At 33.3% G+C, this 18,763-nt stretch overlaps 1 protein-coding gene across 1 annotated transcript; it reads left to right on the top strand.

The window, feature by feature from the left end:
• The first annotated feature begins 1,149 nt into the window (after window positions 1-1,149).
• On the top strand, window positions 1,150-11,343 carry LOC128994914 (mediator of RNA polymerase II transcription subunit 6-like). Its single transcript, XM_054419743.1, has 6 exons — window positions 1,150-1,430; window positions 6,537-6,622; window positions 8,059-8,224; window positions 8,738-8,912; window positions 9,539-9,788; window positions 10,737-11,343. The coding sequence occupies exons 2-6, from the start codon at window positions 6,577-6,579 to the stop codon at window positions 10,826-10,828; spliced, it is 729 nt and encodes a 242-aa protein (XP_054275718.1). The 5' UTR covers window positions 1,150-1,430; window positions 6,537-6,576; the 3' UTR covers window positions 10,829-11,343.
• Window positions 11,344-18,763: the final 7,420 nt, after the last annotated feature.

Consider the following 18,763-nt stretch of genomic DNA (forward strand, 5'->3'; position numbering starts at 1 on the left):
TGGGGGCGAGGAATTAGATTGAACCATTGCCACCCCCCCTAGGGGCATACAACCTCCTATTTCTACTATAGGACATTCTATATAATGCTCATCATGTAGTAGTTGCCATGTGCAGCACATGGCTCTAAGGAGTTTTACAGTTGCAGTACAAACCCATATACCCCCTATTTTTGGGACGATGAATCCGATGAAACCATAGCCACCCCCCTGCGACTCCCTCTATCTGCTTACAAAGGGGGAGAACGCCCTCAAATATAGAAAAAATATATATTTTTCATTTAAATTGATTAATTATATTTCGCTCAATATAAATACACCCTTTTTTAACACTTATATTGCCCTCTGTTCCCGTTAAGGGACAAACCCCCCTCCCCCCTTTTTAATACAATGCATGGCTCTAGGGAATATGTTGGTAAGGCAGTACAAACCCAAGTTTATCCCCTATTTTTGGGGTGAGAAATTCAATGGAGCAAACCTCGTCCCTCTATCTGTAGTCGTTTTTGAGTTAAGGTAGGTCCTGTATGGTTCTGGGTAGTGTATATGCCTGTGTATGTTCTAGAGGTAACAGGGGGCTCAAAATATGTTTACCCCCTATTTTTGGGGTGAGAAACTGAATGTAGAAATCGCCGCCCCTCTATCTATCGTTGTTTTTTTAGTTATGAGGGGGAAGGGGGGTACTGTACACGTATATGGCTCTGGGGAGTACATATGACTGTTTATGTTACAGAGGTAACAGGGGGCTCAAAATATGTTCAACTCCTATTTTTGGGGCGAGAAATCGCCGTCCCTCTATCTATCGTCTTTTTTAGTTATAAGGGAGGTACTGTACACGTATATGGTTCTAAGGGAATGTATATGAGTGTGTATGTTCTAGAAGTAACAGGGGGGCTCAACGGGCTCAAAATATGTTTACTCCCTATTTTTGGGGTGAGAAAGTCAACTTCGTTGTCTCTAAAAAAAAAAAAAAAAAACATCAAGTCAAATCAAATTCCGTCTGGTCTGAACTGAACTGAACGACTGAACCTAATTATTGACATATTGGCATGACAACTAAAAAAGTAAACAAAATCCAACAACTTCTGTCTTGTCGTCTTCTGTCAGTCTGTCAGTCTGTCTGTCCTGTCGTCCTGTCGTCCTGTCGTCAAGTGATAATTTTGAATAAGTTAGGCTTCAAGAGGTTATTAACTTATAGGTATCAATCAAGCTGAGACAAATTAGTGTTTTCATTCCAATTCGTGTACATTAAATCAATGTTTATAACTAGCAGCATAATAAGTACTACAGTATATTGGAATTAGCATTGATTACCTAACGAAGTGAAATAGGACTTTCATGCTAGCCTAGTGTAGTGTAGTAGTAGTGGGCCCATTCGAAGTTAAAACTAACTCATAATACCAAAACTAATCAAGGTTGGACAACCCTCAGTTAAGGTAGGCCATTAACTAAAACGTAATTTTTATCAAACACAAATTCATCTCAGATGTGTTGCTAGCCTAAACCCCCTAAACTTAGTGGTTTAGTGTCTCTGACTTTGGTGAGAGAGGGATGGGTTTGATTTCCAGCACACACACAAAACATGGGTTTTACCGCTTTCCCAAGAAAGTGTTTGTTTAGGCGTAAGTTATGATGTAGATCCTAACTTCATCCTATTTCTTTAAAAAATTCCACACGTTGAAAGATTCGACAAATATTTATTGTACTTACACTGGGATATGATGTAATTTTTATATGCCTAGGCCTACTTATAGTATTTTTAACGCTGAATCCAAAAATGCAATCAGTTTTTGTCGGAGAGATTCCTAAGTGGCCGTAGTGGCCGTAAAACAGAGGTTAGGATTACGAATTTAAGGATAATTGAGCGGTACTGAAGGTAATGGTAATATGGCGTGGTCTGGACGGGTCCGTACTGAGTGAGGAGTGAGGACTGAGTGAGAAGAGCAAACAACTGTTTATACTTGATCTAATGCGGAATGAAATCAAATCAATTCAAACGTTTTGAAACCAAATAATCAGTTCTTATTTAAGTTAGGCATGTGAGGAAGGTAGGTCGGGTTTTATGCGGATTCGTGACTGTATTAAGTGTTTTGAAGTGAGGTTAGATTAGGAAGGTAAAGGTTAGGTTATAATGAACCTTTAACTTACCTAATCTAACCTCCTTTCAAAGGACTTAATAGGGTAGAGTGGGGGAATTGGGACCCGGGGGTAATTGGGAGCTATTTTTTTTAATTTTGTATTATTTTTTTTTTAAACAAAATTGTAAATACGTTAAAGTTTAGGGTATTCTAAAGGGGTTTCATCACAAATTATTGGATAATGGTAATCTTGTGTTTGATGTATAAAAAATATAAAAAAATTAAGCCGTGTTTTTTTCCGAATGTTAAACATGTGGCAAAACTTTAGCGTGGTAGTATTTTGAGTTATTTTTTATATATTATATGAATTAATAATCATACCAAAATGTATTTTTTGACACATTAAAGGTTTAAGCAATAGTTTGTTAGGGCTTTAAAATTAAAAAAAAAAATTACAAATTAATTTTATAATTTTTTTTTTAATGGGTCCCAATTACCCCGGTGTGGGGAAATGGGACCCATATTTTTTTATCCCACATATAATTAATCAATAATTATATGGGACTGCAGTGGTGATTATCATGTATTATGTGTAAAAACAGAATTTTGAAGTAGGTCCCAATTACCCCAGTATGGAGTAATTGGGAACCAGTCTCATCACGTGGTTAATCAAATCAAATCAAATCTTTATTTGCACAAAACATTTACATGATTACATTGTAACCTTAAATAGGTGCATCGTCAATACAATATTTTTTTTTATTATCACATAGAGACAATACTCATTCAATACTAAATGAAACAAATGATATTTTAGTCAAGATGGCGTCTACCTGCAGAATCCCAGTATTCATTAAATTCTGAAACTTTGTACATGGACAAATCTATCAAAAACTGTTTTAAGAACCTTCTAAAATTAGTTAAGTTGAGATTTTTTACATGTTCAGGCAATCTGTTAAACATTCTTTTACTAACCTCTAAAGTTGAATTAATAGTTCTTTGAAAATTACATTGGTTGATTCTTAAATGATTTTTTTGTCTTGTTTCATAGTTATGAACAGAACTATTAGTTTTAAACTGATCTAAATTAATTAAAATATATACTAAACATTCAAAAACATACAAAGATGGAGCAGTCACATCGGCAGCAGTTACATCGGGTTGGAATCACAGATGTACAGGAAAGTAAAAAAAAATTTTACAACCACTTGAATAAGAAACTAGGGCCTAAAAGAGTGAGCTAAGCCCATAATTGGCCTATTTTAACTTATATTTGGACTGATAACTACCATTTATTAGAAATTCTTTTGGCTGAAAAAGCGAAATTCCGGAAAGTTTGCATATGACCAGAAAAAAAGTTCGACATAAAATATAAATGTAGTTTTTTTTTTATTTAACTATAGGCCTACATGTCTTTAACAGTTTAAATCTATATTTCCTGGCTGTTATCTGCTCTGGTTAATTTTTCCTATATTATTAAGAAAAAAGTGTAATGTTTTGGAAAAAATAGTTTGAACTGTTGTAATGTCCTAAACAATTTTTTTTTCAATAAAAGTATGTTGCATTTTGTTTATTATGTTTTCATCTTTAGAACCCTATTACCCCCACAAATAAAATTAGGTGCTTATGGGTTTATAAGTATAGGTGGGGTAATTGGGTTCCAAATTATTATTACTTTTTTTTTCATAGTAAAATTTATTTAAAAAAATGGAAAAACATGTGATAAGAAGACAAATTACAGTTGGAAACCTTGTGCATGCTCATATTTTGATTTTTTCTGACAATAAACATATAATTGAAAAAAATAAAAACATGGGTCCCAATTCCCCCACTCTACCCTATAGTCACGAATCCGCATAAAGTCCGACCTATCTTCGCAGTGCCCTAGCTTCTATTACTGATATTCTACGTGAATAAATCCTATTTTGTTTTAGGCTATAATTTATATTCATGTGATTAATAGTTTATGTATCGTAGTTGATTTATTGTATTTTCTAAACAGCACCAAAGTCCAATTTAAAAATCTACCTATTAGTTTTGCATATTGTAACTCTGATTTTGCTCTCATGGCCTCGTGTGTGGTTTTGTCTGTTTAGTATCGAATGTAAACAACTGACAGCTGTTTCCACTCCACAAACCTTCCACCCCTTTTAGTGTTAGTCGCCACTAGAACTTGGACTCGTCCATACCACAAATATGTTAATAAATCAACAAAACTGAAGCTTAATATTAATTATTTAACTGTACGGCCACTTAAGGAATCTCTCCGACCAAAACTGATTGCATTTTTGGATTCAGCGTTAAAAATACTGTAAGTAGACATATCAAAATTAAACATCATATCCCAGTGTAAGTATGGTAAATAATTAGGCTACCAAAGACTCAATCATTCAATAAGCTTAATTTTGCTTCAAAAGTAGGTTAGTAATAAAATATTCGCAGAGGATACGCGTCCGGTAACCGGACGTGGATTAGGCATCCGGCAGTTAGGTACTGTAATAACCTAACCTAACTGTAATATATGTGCCTTATAACTTGTTATATATAGTTTTACTCTATGGGCTGTGCTCCCGACCACAAATGGTAAGAATAAAGTTCTTCTATGTTCAACCAGCAACATGAAAGCATCTCTTATTTCAGAGCCTTTGTCTAACGTAATGTCAATATTCATATTTTGTAAAGATGGTTTCAAGTGTCAATTATTGTTAGTGTTGCTATAAAAGAGATAACTTAGCATACGCATATACTACACTAACCAACCAAACTTGCTGATGGTGAAAAAATCAAATGAAGGTTAAATTCTGTTCATAAAATAAAATTATAAATGCCAAAAATTCTAACAAAAGATGTACAGTTAAGAAGAAATGAAATTCGAAGCAAAATCTTTGACAAATTTTATAATTCATTACCAGAAAACATAAAATGTATAACTGATTTTGGGTCCTTCAAAAAGAAATTGAAGTCATTTATTATTGTTAAACCTTTGTACAGTTTTAATGAATTTTTTTAATCATATGTCGTCTGTAACAGTTAATTTAATTTCTTACGGTGATTATAATTTTAATTTATTATTGTATTATATATACTTGTACTTACTAGTTTATAATAGTACTTGTTGACGCCATTCTGTACTCTATGTGTACATAATGAATAAAGATAATTTTGATTTGATTTGATTTGATTTGACAAAAAGTTAAAGATACCGATTGGGTTTGAACCAGGGACTTCTTGCGTATCAGCCGAGCACTAACTTATGTCTACTACACCACGAACAACGATGGCTGCGTAGATCGTATCGTTGTGGTAATGACGTTCCGGGCCCCCACAACCTGGTGACGTCACTGCTGGACGCCTAATCCACGCCCGGTTACCGGACACGTATCCTCTGAGTAAAATATTAAGTTAATCGATATTTTCAATCAAAAGTTTCAATGGATATTAGGGTAACTTAGCCCAGTTAAGAAACTGTACCCTTAAAATCGCGACTCTCACATTGAAAGCATTAACTACGACCTGCCACTTTCCTTAATAATTTAAGGTACCGTAGTTATTTTATCTGTGATGTAGCTCATCATTTCTAACTCTCCGCACCAGTGTTCAACTAAGTTATAGTGCGTTGCCATGGGCCTGATGGTGCCGGCACGGCACTGCGCTTCATGCAATGACTGAGATCCGCTAAAGACACAAAGTAATAAGTCATGCAGGGAACAGTCATTCATAAATGATGACTGGGGCTGATGAGTATGCCTCTTTTAAGCAGGATACAAAATATGTTAACTTAGTAAGGCCGGTATATGTTCAACACCATGCACATTAGCCTATATATCTTATAGGCCGAAGCCCTACTTCATAAATGCAATTTAGCCTAACTTTTAAATAGCCTATTTTTCCCCATAAGTTTATTTTTTATTTTTTAAACATAATTAGGCTATTCTTTTTTTTACGATATGGTGAACAATAAAATTATGGAAGGGCCTATAGGTAAATCTTTTTTTATTGCCCCCCATTACCACACCCTGTAACGTAACTTCGCATATAGTGTCATTGAAATTCTTCAAAGTGCCAGGACAAGTATGCCAACCATTTCATTGATAATTAAGAGTCCTCGGAGGCTAGCGGCCATCTTGGATAATTTCAAACAGCTGCTGAAGAGTTATTTATCATCCAAAAATATTTTTTTTCAAACACCAAAGTTATTATTTATAATTTAAATATCTAGAGGTAGGCCTATACTGTGAGATTGAGATTAGAAATGTTCTTTGTAGTTTTGAATTGTTTTCCAAGGGAGTCCATAGAAGCTAATGGCCATCTTGGATTTGTCCGCCATAAGAGCAAGGTTAATTAATCGGTAATTTCAAACAGCTGCTGAAGAGCTATTAACCTTTCAAAAATATATAAATATAAATGGATAATTTAAATGTACGGTACCGGTATTAAGATTTATAGCCTATGTTGTAATTTCAGATAAAACAGAAAACTGTCGTCCCCAAGTCAGACATACGGCATGCTACCCGCGGGGATGATGCCCGGGAGGGTAGGAATAATGCCAGGTGAAGTATTTCATTTAAACAATATATTCTTTCTAGACTTACTTTTAGTCAGGTTCTCTGCTCATAAGTATGGGATTCAGAGCATAAAATTTGTAAAACTAGGTTGGATTATCTAGGCCTAGTTTAGTCTACTATTTCTAAATTACTAGATCTATGCCCTACTTACTTATTCCATTTACTTACTTCATTCAGAAACATGTTGCCACTAATTCACCTTAGAAAAAAAAACCTGTTGGTAGCACATTCACAACACATTTATTCACAACTTGATGTTCTAACTGTTTCACTAAATTCTTTCTGAATAGCCCTCTCGTTGAGGCAAAATATGACATTTAGATAACTTTTTGTGTTTTATCAATTGCCTGCAACTATCTTTTCGGGTTAGTTGTGGTAGGTTACTTCATGCTTAGTGTACTTTAACCCTCCCAGTGTTACTTGACGAAAATTCGACAAGCAGCACACTTTGTGTAGTGTTACTTGTCGATTTTTCGACACGCAGACATCGTTTACGGCGAAGGCTCTATGACTGACTGAATCGGATTGAACTGGATCGAGTTAGGTATCGTTCTTTCCGTAATATTCTAAGCTTTCTCCAGAGGTCTGTCTCTAAGCGCTATTCATTTTAGTTCCGAAAATATTGTAGCAGACAGCTGACGTGCGTGTATTTGTAAACAGCTAGGTTCCCTCGGACCGATGACTGATGTGTTTTATTACGTTTATCATTGTTTTAGTGTTAAAAATCAAAAGTAGTGATATACATGGTGCATTATAAGAAGATTTAAGTGGTTTTGAAGTGCTGGTTGATGATCCTGAAGAAGTAGTTAGTGATATTGATGTAAATTATCAGCCAGATTCCTAGCTATGGTTAGGCTATGCATTCTTAGCTAAACGCTATGTACTGAAATCAGTTTTTTGCCCATAACTTATTTATTTGCAAATATACTTCCTTATATTATTATATATTTGTAATCCTCATAAAATTTAGAACAAAGTGGCTATTTTCAAATATTTATAGGCCTATAATTTATACAATTTCATTGAGCGCGAACTTATTTTTTTTTTGAAAAATTTGAATATTTTTTTTACCTAAAATTTTTTTTTTTTTTTTAAATGTTCCTTATGTTTTGTATATAATATTGAAGCCCATGATTTTCCGAACAAAATGGTATATAGAACATTAGAATTAACATTGTTTTAAGCTTCTCAGATCCGTTTTAATAAAACCTTGCAAATGCTCCAAAAATAGGTGGACATTAAGGCCTAAACTATGGACACTTGGAGGGTTAAGGACATTTGTGCTTTCCTCCAAAATATAGCTATTCTACAAACTCCTATAGTTCATGGCAGTTTAAAGTTAATATGAATAGAATGTTGATTTGATATGAAAAGAAGCTGCACTTCTGGCATTTATAATAAAGATTAAAATAATTTCACAGAACAAAACAACCCGCTTCAAATGTCCTGGCATGATAGCAGTTGGGTTCCTATATTGAACCCGACTAACATTATGGACTACTTTTCTGACCGCAACAACCCATTCTACGACCGAACATGCAACAACGAGATCCTTAAAATGCAACGGGCAAGCCTGGACCAGCTCAAGTAAGTGTAATTAGGTTTTTATTATCAAATCCAATCTTTAAGTTGTGAAGATCAACATAAAAACAGCTCTTTCTTACCTATTATGCTACCTTATCACGCCCTTAAATGGTAAGTCAACGTTCATCATATTTGAATTTCCAATTTGGCGTTCGCGTGAGGGGATCTAAGGATCTGGGTCTCAAGACAGAAACCGTAAGCTCTATCTATATTTAGACCAGCTGCAGATAACACATGACTAAATTGATGTATTTACAATACTTGAATAATTTTCAAAAATGTCAAAATAAGTGATAAGTTTACAGTAATAATCTTAACGTAGGCCTATACGAAAGCTACTTAACTTTTCCAAATTGTGCAGTGAAAACTCTTGTGACTCCTTCACGCCGTAGAGGAAGGGTTCAGGGAACATCTGTTCAATCCAATCAAACTGTTAACATTCACGGTTGGAGAATACCAATTCCAAAAGATCTGTTATGTTTATAATGCATTAGCATTTACTTTTGTCTGTTGCAGTAACATGACGGGTTACGAGTACATACTATTGCATGTTCAAGATCCAATCTTGTACGTTGTCCGCAAGCAACACCGCACGTCCCCCACACAAGCAACGCCACTTGCAGACTATTACATCATCGCAGGCATCATTTATCAAGCTCCAGATCTCTCCAATATCATAAATTCAAGAATTGTAAGTACCTAGTGAAAGTCAGTTGTTAATTTTAAAATAATAACGTACCATTTTACACTTAAATTTTTGTTAAGCTTAAAAACTTAATTGTACCACTTTGAAACTTAGAAATTGTGGGAATTCTTACTTTTGTTTGGGCTGCTGATGGACATTTTGTGTATTTTTAAAAGACCTTTCACCAAAGCATATCTCCAAATCACAGATATTATTTATGACTATTTTATGCACTCTAGGTTTATTTTATTGCCTATAGCACTTCACTTTTCACATATTTAATGATTTTGGTGACATTGGATAAAGTTTGACTCTAACAAATTCACGACAATATAAATCCTGAATTTTTTGGAGGATGCTAATTGAGGTTAACATTACCATAAATAGTAGGCCTACTTTTGTATTTATAAATTTTTGTTTTCATATGGACATGGTACGCTTAGTCCATGTTTTTGTGAAAATATTTTTTTAAATTTTTATAGTATTTGATTTTAGTTTGTGTACATCCTACAGGGTAACCACTAGACCACTAGGTAACGGTACTTTTAAATTTGTAAAACTTTACAATAAAGCATAGCAAAATTAGAGTCAACGTTTAAACTAACCAAATCAGAGCATATGGTAACTTACAGCTGGCGTCAGTGCATCACCTGCAGTCAGCGTTAGACGAGGCGATGGGCTACAGCAGGTACCACCCTAGCAAGGGATACACCTGGGAGTTGAGAGGCGACACGACCAAAGTGAAGAAAGAGACGCAACGTGAGGAGCCGAGCTCAGTGTTCCAGAGACAGAGAGTGGATATGTTGTTGGGGGAGTTGATACATAAGTTCCCTTTGCCGATAATGCAGCCGCCTCCGGCCACCAAACCACCTCCTTCTGAACGTAAGTTTGTAATGTTTTTTTTCACGTTGTCAGATTCCAAAAGGAATAAATTGATATATCTGGTTGAATGGTTGGTCTCTATTTTACAAAGTGCCGATGATTCGTTATGATTCTACTCAAACTTTTTTTATGGTTAACGGTCTAAACTTAAGCTATATATCTAGAGATCTTGGTAATCAAATGCTCTAGTTCTTCCCTGTCCAAACTGTTTTCCAGTAGGCAATAGGTTCTTCTAATAATATACATTTTTTACTTTCTCCACCCCTTATACATAGTATATAAAAAGTATTGTTTTTGCCAAATTTTTGAGTCTGAGTTTAGGGTGGATGTATCCTTTTGGATCCCCCTGAACCAAAAAAAAGTGGTTTTCAAAGTGATGTCCCCTGTGTGTGTGTGGACGAGTCACAGACCACACCGGTGGTCCGATTTTTATGAAATTTTGTATTTATGAAATTTAGTAAAATCCATGGCATCTCCAGGAGTTTTTTCATGTTTTTGAAATTTAATTTTTTAAGGTGATTTAACCATAACAACCCATAAATTAAATAAACGGCTTGACTGATTTTGATTAAATTTTAGTGTCTAATGGAATTTTAATTCTAAACAAGTATGCAATGGATTTATAATTTTAGACAAAAGGTACAATTTTAGACCTTGCGGTAAAAATTACAGTTTATTGTTATTGCAATTTTTGTTATTTTCCCAATTAAATATCATAGTTACTCCCAGCGCTTACCCATGATAAAGGTTGTTGACAGGCTTCTCCTTCTTTCCATTCCAGTTATTTTTTGGTCTGGACTTCAACTAGGTCATCTTTATTTAAACCTTTTCATAGAAATATCTGTTCTAGCAGTCTTCTCACTCGTTGCCTAACTATGTAGGTATAAGCCAATCAATTTATGTAAAATTGTAAATTCTTTGGATTTATTTAACCTTCAAAATTTTCAGCGGAAATAAAAACCGAACCAAGAGAAATTAAACAGGAGATTAAACAAGAAAGTATGAAACCTCCACCAGAGAAGAAACCAAGACTAAACTAAAGTGAGGTATGCGTTTATTTATGGCCAATACTTATTTATCTGTAAATATGAATTAAATACCCTTTTATATGTAGCCTATATAGCCATCTGGTATTTTTTCTACCTGACTCTAAAGTAAACCTCTACAAGTAAAAGTAAAATACATTAGTGTACTTTCATGTTTAAATTTAGTTGATAGCTTTTAATAAATTGTCTCAAGAGCTCAAAAACAGAATACAGTCTAAGCATTTCAAGAGCAGCCTTACTAATTTTCTTTTAAGGAAAACATATTATAGTATAGATGAGTTTTTATGTGATCAAGATGTGTAATTATTTGGTATTTTAAATGCAATGTTTAAGTTTATCTATTTTGTCTACAACAATTATTTCTATTTTCATAGCGTTAGTTTATTTTATTCTTTTATAACTCCTTAGTTTTAAGGTATTTGTATACTGTATTGACAATGTCACCTGTTTTATAGCATTGCTATATTTTGTAAACGTTATGTGACAATAAAGATTTATTTATTTATTTACTTGGATGTCTTCGGTAAGCCAAAACATTTAAAAAGAACAAATATGTTAACAGATCTCTCATCCTCAGTTCTAAATTTAAAAAAATGGTCCCTTCCTCACTTAAGTTAAACAGGTTAATCAGAAGTTACTCATTCAGCGTTTGTTGTGATGTTTGAGACAGACTTGTAACAATTAGACAACAGTTTAATTTCCTCACAATGTACCTCATGTATATACCTTCCCAACCCCAAGGAATAAAATTCCATCTACCTCTTCTGACAAACTATTCCTTTGCCTTAGATTGTTAAGTAAAAGTTAAAAGCTTAAACATTTTTAATACAATTGAAATGGTTAGTTTTATTTATTAGAATACAATTTACATGAGAAAAATCCTTGTTTCAATTAGATGTTGTAGCTAACTAAATAATTTCTTGAAGCGTAAGTTGGTAAATAATTCTTGATTTAGGTAATAGCCTACTATGCCTATATCTACCTCGTAATAGCATTACTACACAGTACCTGGGGACCGAGCTTTGCTCGGGATACTTTATCACTACACTATACTCTGAGAGTATTCTTTGGTCAATGTAATTCTATCCAAAAAATAATAATTTGTTGTATATTTTTTCTTGACATCTATTTAACTTCTATTAAAATAATAATATCATAGTTTACTGAAATGATGAGATAGAAGAGTTTTTAAAAAATTGTTTGGTTTCCCTAAACGGCCCAAACTAAAGAAATTACCCAGTATTTTTCACGCTGAATTCGAAAAAGGCTATCAGCAGTAAGAAAATCTTCGTCACTACAAGAACTTGGACTTGCTCCGAAACCAGAACCGAAACCTTTAATTTACCCTAAATTTTTAAAATGTAATAAGTTACAATTTTCTGGAAACTCAGGACACTTTCTGACTGAACTATAAGACTAGGCTATGAGAACCATAAGACTATGAGACTAGGCTGCCCTATAAGTTAATTGGGAGTTTATTTGATATCTAGTCCTAAACCTATAGCCATCTTAAGGCAAACATAACTAAAACCTAACCACAGAGATATAAATATAAGTGATTTAAATATAAACACTCATCCTCTGTAGGCCTAAAGCTACCTACCTATATTTTATTTGGGTTAGGATTAGTACTTTTTTGAGAGTGCCATTATGTACTGAACACACCTAGAGGGTATTAGTGGATTCATGAAATTATTCATTTATAAATGCAACCTAAACGAGTTACCTTAATGATGCACCCAGTATTTAATACAAAAATTTAAGCTTATGCCTATGTATATTAGTTTTAAAACGGAGTAGAATAAGGCACGTATAATCTAGATTAGGCATTGATTAGTGTTAATAAACTAAACATGGATGAACGATGAACCACTAAGTCAAGCTACTAATCCAGTTGTTCAGGCTAGGCTAAACTGAGTTCTGAAAGCATCCATCTCAAAACGGCCAAAACTTAAGAACAGATCCTAGGGTTTGATTTATTTTAAACTTTATTTTTCTGAAATAGATAGCTAAACTGTCCAGTGCAATCATCCCACACTGCTAATAGCAACACTCAAACTTAGTTAGGTAAGCTAGTGGTAGGTTACAACTAATTATTGACCCGTGACCGATTCAGTGTAACTGACATCAGTCAGAATCAGACGACATTATTGACAACGACATGACTCTACAACCAACGAAAAGAGTAATTTAGTGATGATAATTATTATTAAAAACATTAAAAATAAAAAAAATAAAAATATGTCGCTCGTTTATATTGGCAAAAGTATTAAATAAACAGTAATAAAGCTGAGGATAATGTAAGAATAGTTTTTTAATGGAATAGAAACTCATTACTCTGGAAAGTTTTATAAATACAAATTCTTATTTATACATCAAACGAGTTATTAAACTGGAGCAAAGTCGAGTCGTTCTCTTTCTCTCTGTCTCAAGTTGTCACCTCGAAAAGTGCTTCAAGAGCTTTCTGCACATGCACAAGCTGAGGTACCCGTGGGTACAGAACGTCGAGTTATGTCTTAAAATGTAAACAAATGACAACAATGGCGGAATGTTTTCTCATAAGGCCCATGTTAAATTTTCAAAAGTTTGTACTCATATTATGGCGGAAATAGATTTTTCCTGGCTATACCACTGATCTAGAACTTATTTTTGACCCAGAACTTAGTTATTCCGTAAATATAAACGTTTTTGTTAGAGCCGATTAACACCCAGATCGAAGTAACAATTAGGTATTCAAACTTTACTCGTATTATATATAGGATTCATTTGATACACAGATTTCAGCGGAAAGGTTTTTGTGGTATATCTGCAGGTTGTGTAAGTTAAAAGGCTTGCCTTTAATGATTGTTTCTCAGGCTCGTAAAGCCTGGACAGTTATTTTTATGTTCTCTTTGTTAAGGATTTACTGCCTGTCATAAACTTGTTAGGTGTCATCAACATTTACGACTGAGGCAAAAGAAACAACAATTATTTATAATTTTTACCGAGAGTACTTTGTTATTGCAGTAAACATAACATTTTCAACCCTTAAAACATAAATTTTTTCAGAATTTATGAAAAATACTATTTTATTTTTTAGTTTTTTTATTTTAGTTTTTTTTTAGTTTTTTTTTTTTCAGAAATTGTTGTATGCAAAACGGTTAGGTACTAAGAAAATTCCAAAAAACTGTAAATAAAAAATTCTCATGTTATTCTTATGGATAATAAATAAAATATGGTTTGCTTGTTTATGGATGGTTATAGTTTAATCGAATTTGATAAATTTGTTTATTTCATACTCAGCTATCAACATTTCAATAAAAAGCTCACCTTCTTACCTTCTCTGTAACAGCAAACTTAAGTAGGTACTCATTAAAATTAATGTTATTTAGATAAGAAATACATCTCATAATTTGAAGGGAATATTTTACATTTGTTTCGTTCAACTACCAGGATGGACTCTTACCAATTCAAATAAACCTGTTATCAATGTTATCCCAACAAGAATCCTGGAAACACAGGCCGTTGTACAATGTGTTACACTCTTTACTTAACTCAAAATGTGTTTTTACCCTTTTGTCGTACATATTTCTAAAAAGTATAAAGGTTCAAAAATAATAGGCTTAGAGAGGTAAGACTCGTTTTATAAGTACAAGTACATAGCAAATGAAAATGTAAATACAAGCAACATGAAGGCAGGGCAGAGGCAGAGGCACTTGTTGAAACCAGGGTTGCCACTACAACCACATTAAATTCCAGGGTTGCCATTACAACCACATCAAATCCCAGTGTTGCCACAACAACCAAATTAAATCCCAGTGTTGCCACCATTGAGATATAGATTATAACTGGAGTCACTACTCTCTGGTTAAACATTAGAGAAAAACGTGCCACTGTTTTTGCTGGTTTGTTTTCGGAGTTTCGTGTTGTTAGGTTGGCCGTGTGATCGGTTGGTGGGATGCTGTCAAATTCCAATTCATTTTAACCTAACCATACTATTCGTTTGAGGTTGGGCCTATCTGTTATTTCAAGGACTTATATCAAAAACTTTAAGTTATTGCACGTTAAAACCTGTGCATTTAAAGTTATTTTGAAACATTATAAATTGAAAAAAATAGGCTACTAACTTATTTACCTGTTTTCAAGCTTGGCCTATGTGGTGAAAATAGGCTAGTCAAGTTTCCTGGTTTGGAGATATTGGTTTAGTCATAGATAAAACATACTCCCTTGTGATGGTTAGTCTATGGTTTAGTCTTGGGTTTAGCCCTATGACATTTGATAAAGAACGACCATCGGTTTATGATCTTGTTAAAATGAGTTGCTCTTGCTCGTAAAATAAACAATTAAAATTATATTGCAATCATAATGTTGACATATATTTGTTTGCTATCAACAAGACAATAGGATGACGCCATCTTGATTTTGCCTCTAATTTGACAAATCACACCAATCGATCACCTGGCCAACCTTACAACACGAAACACTGAAACAAAACCATCAAAAACAATAGTACGTTTTTAAAACACGGAGTGGTTACTCCAGTTATTATTATAGCTCAGTGGTTGCCACAACAACCAAATTAAATCCCAGTGTTGCCACTACAACCACATTAACTCCCAGTGTTGCCACTACAACCAAATTAAATCCCAGTGTTGCCACTGCAACCAAATTAAATCCCAGGTTTGCCAAAACAACTACACAGACCATCAAGGATAACACTACATCCACATAAACCATTCAACATTAAAGTTACAATTAATTTACAATGCAGACCCGATAGATTGAATACAAACTAGAGGCAACATTTTTAGTGTTGCGGATGGAAAATTTAACCTCATATCTGGTGTTTGTGCAGTTAAAAGAATATTTGTAAAGTGGTCTCGAATCACAAACAGTGACGTAGCACTGAATTTAGGAGGCCTGTGGTATCACTTGTTGGATATAATAGTCTAGGGACTATGTTGAGAAATTTTAATATTACTGTAGCTTATTTCAGATCACTATTTTTAGGACGTCATATGATTTGAGGTTAAATGAAAAAAACTAAATAAATGTGTTATGTACAGAAATAACACTGGATGGTTTTGATGCATTAAATCTCAGCGTTAAGGCCCTCGCTTTTTGTTGTCATTAACAAAGCGCTTATTTATTAATGCACGATTCGTTATTCATGCTTGACTAGCCAGCCCACAGGTCTATTCTTAGTTCAACTTGCTGTAAAGAGGCCTCCATAAGTCTATGGATCCATATGGCTGTCTCAGTGGTACTAGCCGTTTCAAAAACATCAGGATATGCAAAATGCTCAGTTTTCCCAAAATACTAACCCTTCTCAATAAAAAAAAAACAATTGTACTAAAATAAGTAAAATTTACTTCAGCGCCTTCTTGAGAGTTGTGAAGACAGACAACATAACCCCTCAAGACAATATTTTTTTTTAAATACAAGTTTCAAGAACTTGAATTAAATTAATTACCTGTCTTTGCCTTCGTTCTTGAGCTAAGGTTTGTGTTCACCTTATACTTTGCCAACTCGTGTGTAGTTTTCAGGAGGTCTTCTATTGAAAACTGTAGAAATGTAAATATTTTGTCAAAATAGACAATAGATAAATGATTTATTGTTAGTGTTATAGAAGGACACCCTGAAGATGCCATACAAGCTGGTGAAATGTTATAGGATAAATACAAACTTAGCTCAAGAACTTAGGCAATGAAAAAAGTAGGGATGGTCAAGTCTCGAAATTTCGGGAAATTTTCGGGAAATTTTAAATCTCGTTACACGAGACGAGATTTCTTTTTGGCCGAGATTTTTACCGAGACGGGAATAAAAAAAAAAAAATAAAAAAAAATAAAAAACGCCTGCAGAAAGTCAATGCAATACCCGCAATACAGGAGCGTGTTGTAGTTGCGTTTCCTTTGTGAAGGCGTTCTTATTTAATTAATTCTTTAAATGTAAATATTACTTTAATTATTTTAATTAACATTTGAGAAGTTTTGTAAAGTGTAAGCAGTGTGAGGAATGTTTTATTACCATAAAAAGTCAAAACAAGTAACTATTTTATAAAAATTAATATTGATTTTATTTTATGATTTATTTTATTTTAGGATAAGTTGAACTCTATCCTAACTGATATCACTATATTTCCTAATCGTAGGCATTTTTAATAAGTTAGGCGTGATTAATAAAAAAAATGTTATGCTGATGTTTTTTAATAAAAGATTGTAAATATTCTTGCCTATTATCATTATTTTTGTATTTAAACAGTCATCTAACAATGTTACAAAATCAGGTAAAAATTTTGAACGTGCATTTCCCGTTGTGTATGAGAAGGGAAATCCCGTCTCGATCTCGTCTCGAAATTTTATGAGAAATAAAAAATCTCGTCTCGGAACTAAAAATCCAATCTCGTCCATCCCTAGAAAAAAGGCAAGTAGCCTCAAATAAACATATTGTTAGTAATGGTAATAGCACCACTATCTCATATAAGGTCTGTTACTGAACTTGGGATAGAGTACAACATTTTCGATCTGCAATTCACATATACCATGTATACCTTGTTTTAGGGTAGTCGCCCAATAATTTGTCTAAAAATGTCAAGGAAATTGATTGAGTTACTTTGGTTACAGAATGCCAGTGCAAACATGGAAAAATATCTCTCGTCAAGTACTGTAGTATTAAAGCCAAACAATACATTTTATAAAATTTCTAATCTAAATACATAGTTATAAATGCTCACTATCACTTTTAGCAATCTATGTTATCACAGTTCACTAGAAAGTTCTTATCTATGTAGAAATATTGTAAAATGTGTATAAAGATTGATTCAGACTCTTGTATCATAGAATTAACTTATCACTTGTTGTTTTATATGGATTTTTAAGGACGTTAAAATGTAATCAAGAATGGGACGGTTGAGAAACTTTTTTGCTACAGTGTACACAATATAGTTTTAGAGCAACGTTATTATGTTTAGTTTTGTTTGGTTGCAAATCAATTCAATCGATAACTAATTCAATCAATTCACTCAGTAATATAAAAATAGTCAAAGAACAGAAATCATTGTTTGACTAAATCAAAGTGTTAAGTCTTTTAATACAAATTAGTTAAACATTCTCCCGAAAAATGAGGTTATTGAATGCGTTTTAACTACCGGTGTACCAAACTTAGAGGTTATTCTAATAATTTAATCTCTGTACATGTGCTTATTAACATTATTATGATTTAAGTATATGGATTAGTTGGTTTTTCTTTTACTAATTTGAAGAAGTTATCTATCATAGTAATTTACATAGTTTTTTAATTGATTAAAAAGATTTCTGAAATACTATTAAACGGTTTTGCTTAAAAATTGCCGTACAAACTTTAGAACGATAATGTTGGTAATGAAACTAGTCTTTAATGTACAAACTTGTCTTAAAATTCTAAAGACAGTTTGAAACTGTATTGTAAAACTGTACTAACATTTAGAATACTGTTTACCCTGTCAAATTTCTTTGTCTATTGATCTAAAACAATTTATCGAACAATTACATCGGCATCTTCTATTGAACCTTAAGCATAAATTTCCTAAAATAGCATCTTAATCTAACATTCCACAGTTCAAGATAATGAAAAACATCTCGAGTACATTATTGGTCCACAAGTGTTCTATATAACGTAAAAACATTTTATAAAAATATACCTTTAAGTGTAAAAGTACTGTAGATTAGCGGGAAAAACGTTTTTGTGCTTCATGTTGAGCTGAACCGACGATTCTTGTACACAAGCTGTTATGGAGAGGCGAGTATTGGACGTTACAACATTTAACATTCAACATATAAATATAGCACAAACCAATCTTGGTGGTTGAATATATTGTGTAAAAATTTTCAGGTAACATTTCTCTAAAGACATGACATATTTTTTTCTTGTAGTTAGCAGAGATTTTATACTCTTGTACAGTTGTAATTGAAT

The sequence above is a fragment of the Macrosteles quadrilineatus genome, unplaced genomic scaffold, assembly GCF_028750875.1.
Source record: "Macrosteles quadrilineatus isolate MER2022 unplaced genomic scaffold, UCM_ALF_1.0 Scaffold_5__1_contigs__length_97177068, whole genome shotgun sequence".
NCBI classification, from domain to species: domain Eukaryota; kingdom Metazoa; phylum Arthropoda; class Insecta; order Hemiptera; family Cicadellidae; genus Macrosteles; species Macrosteles quadrilineatus.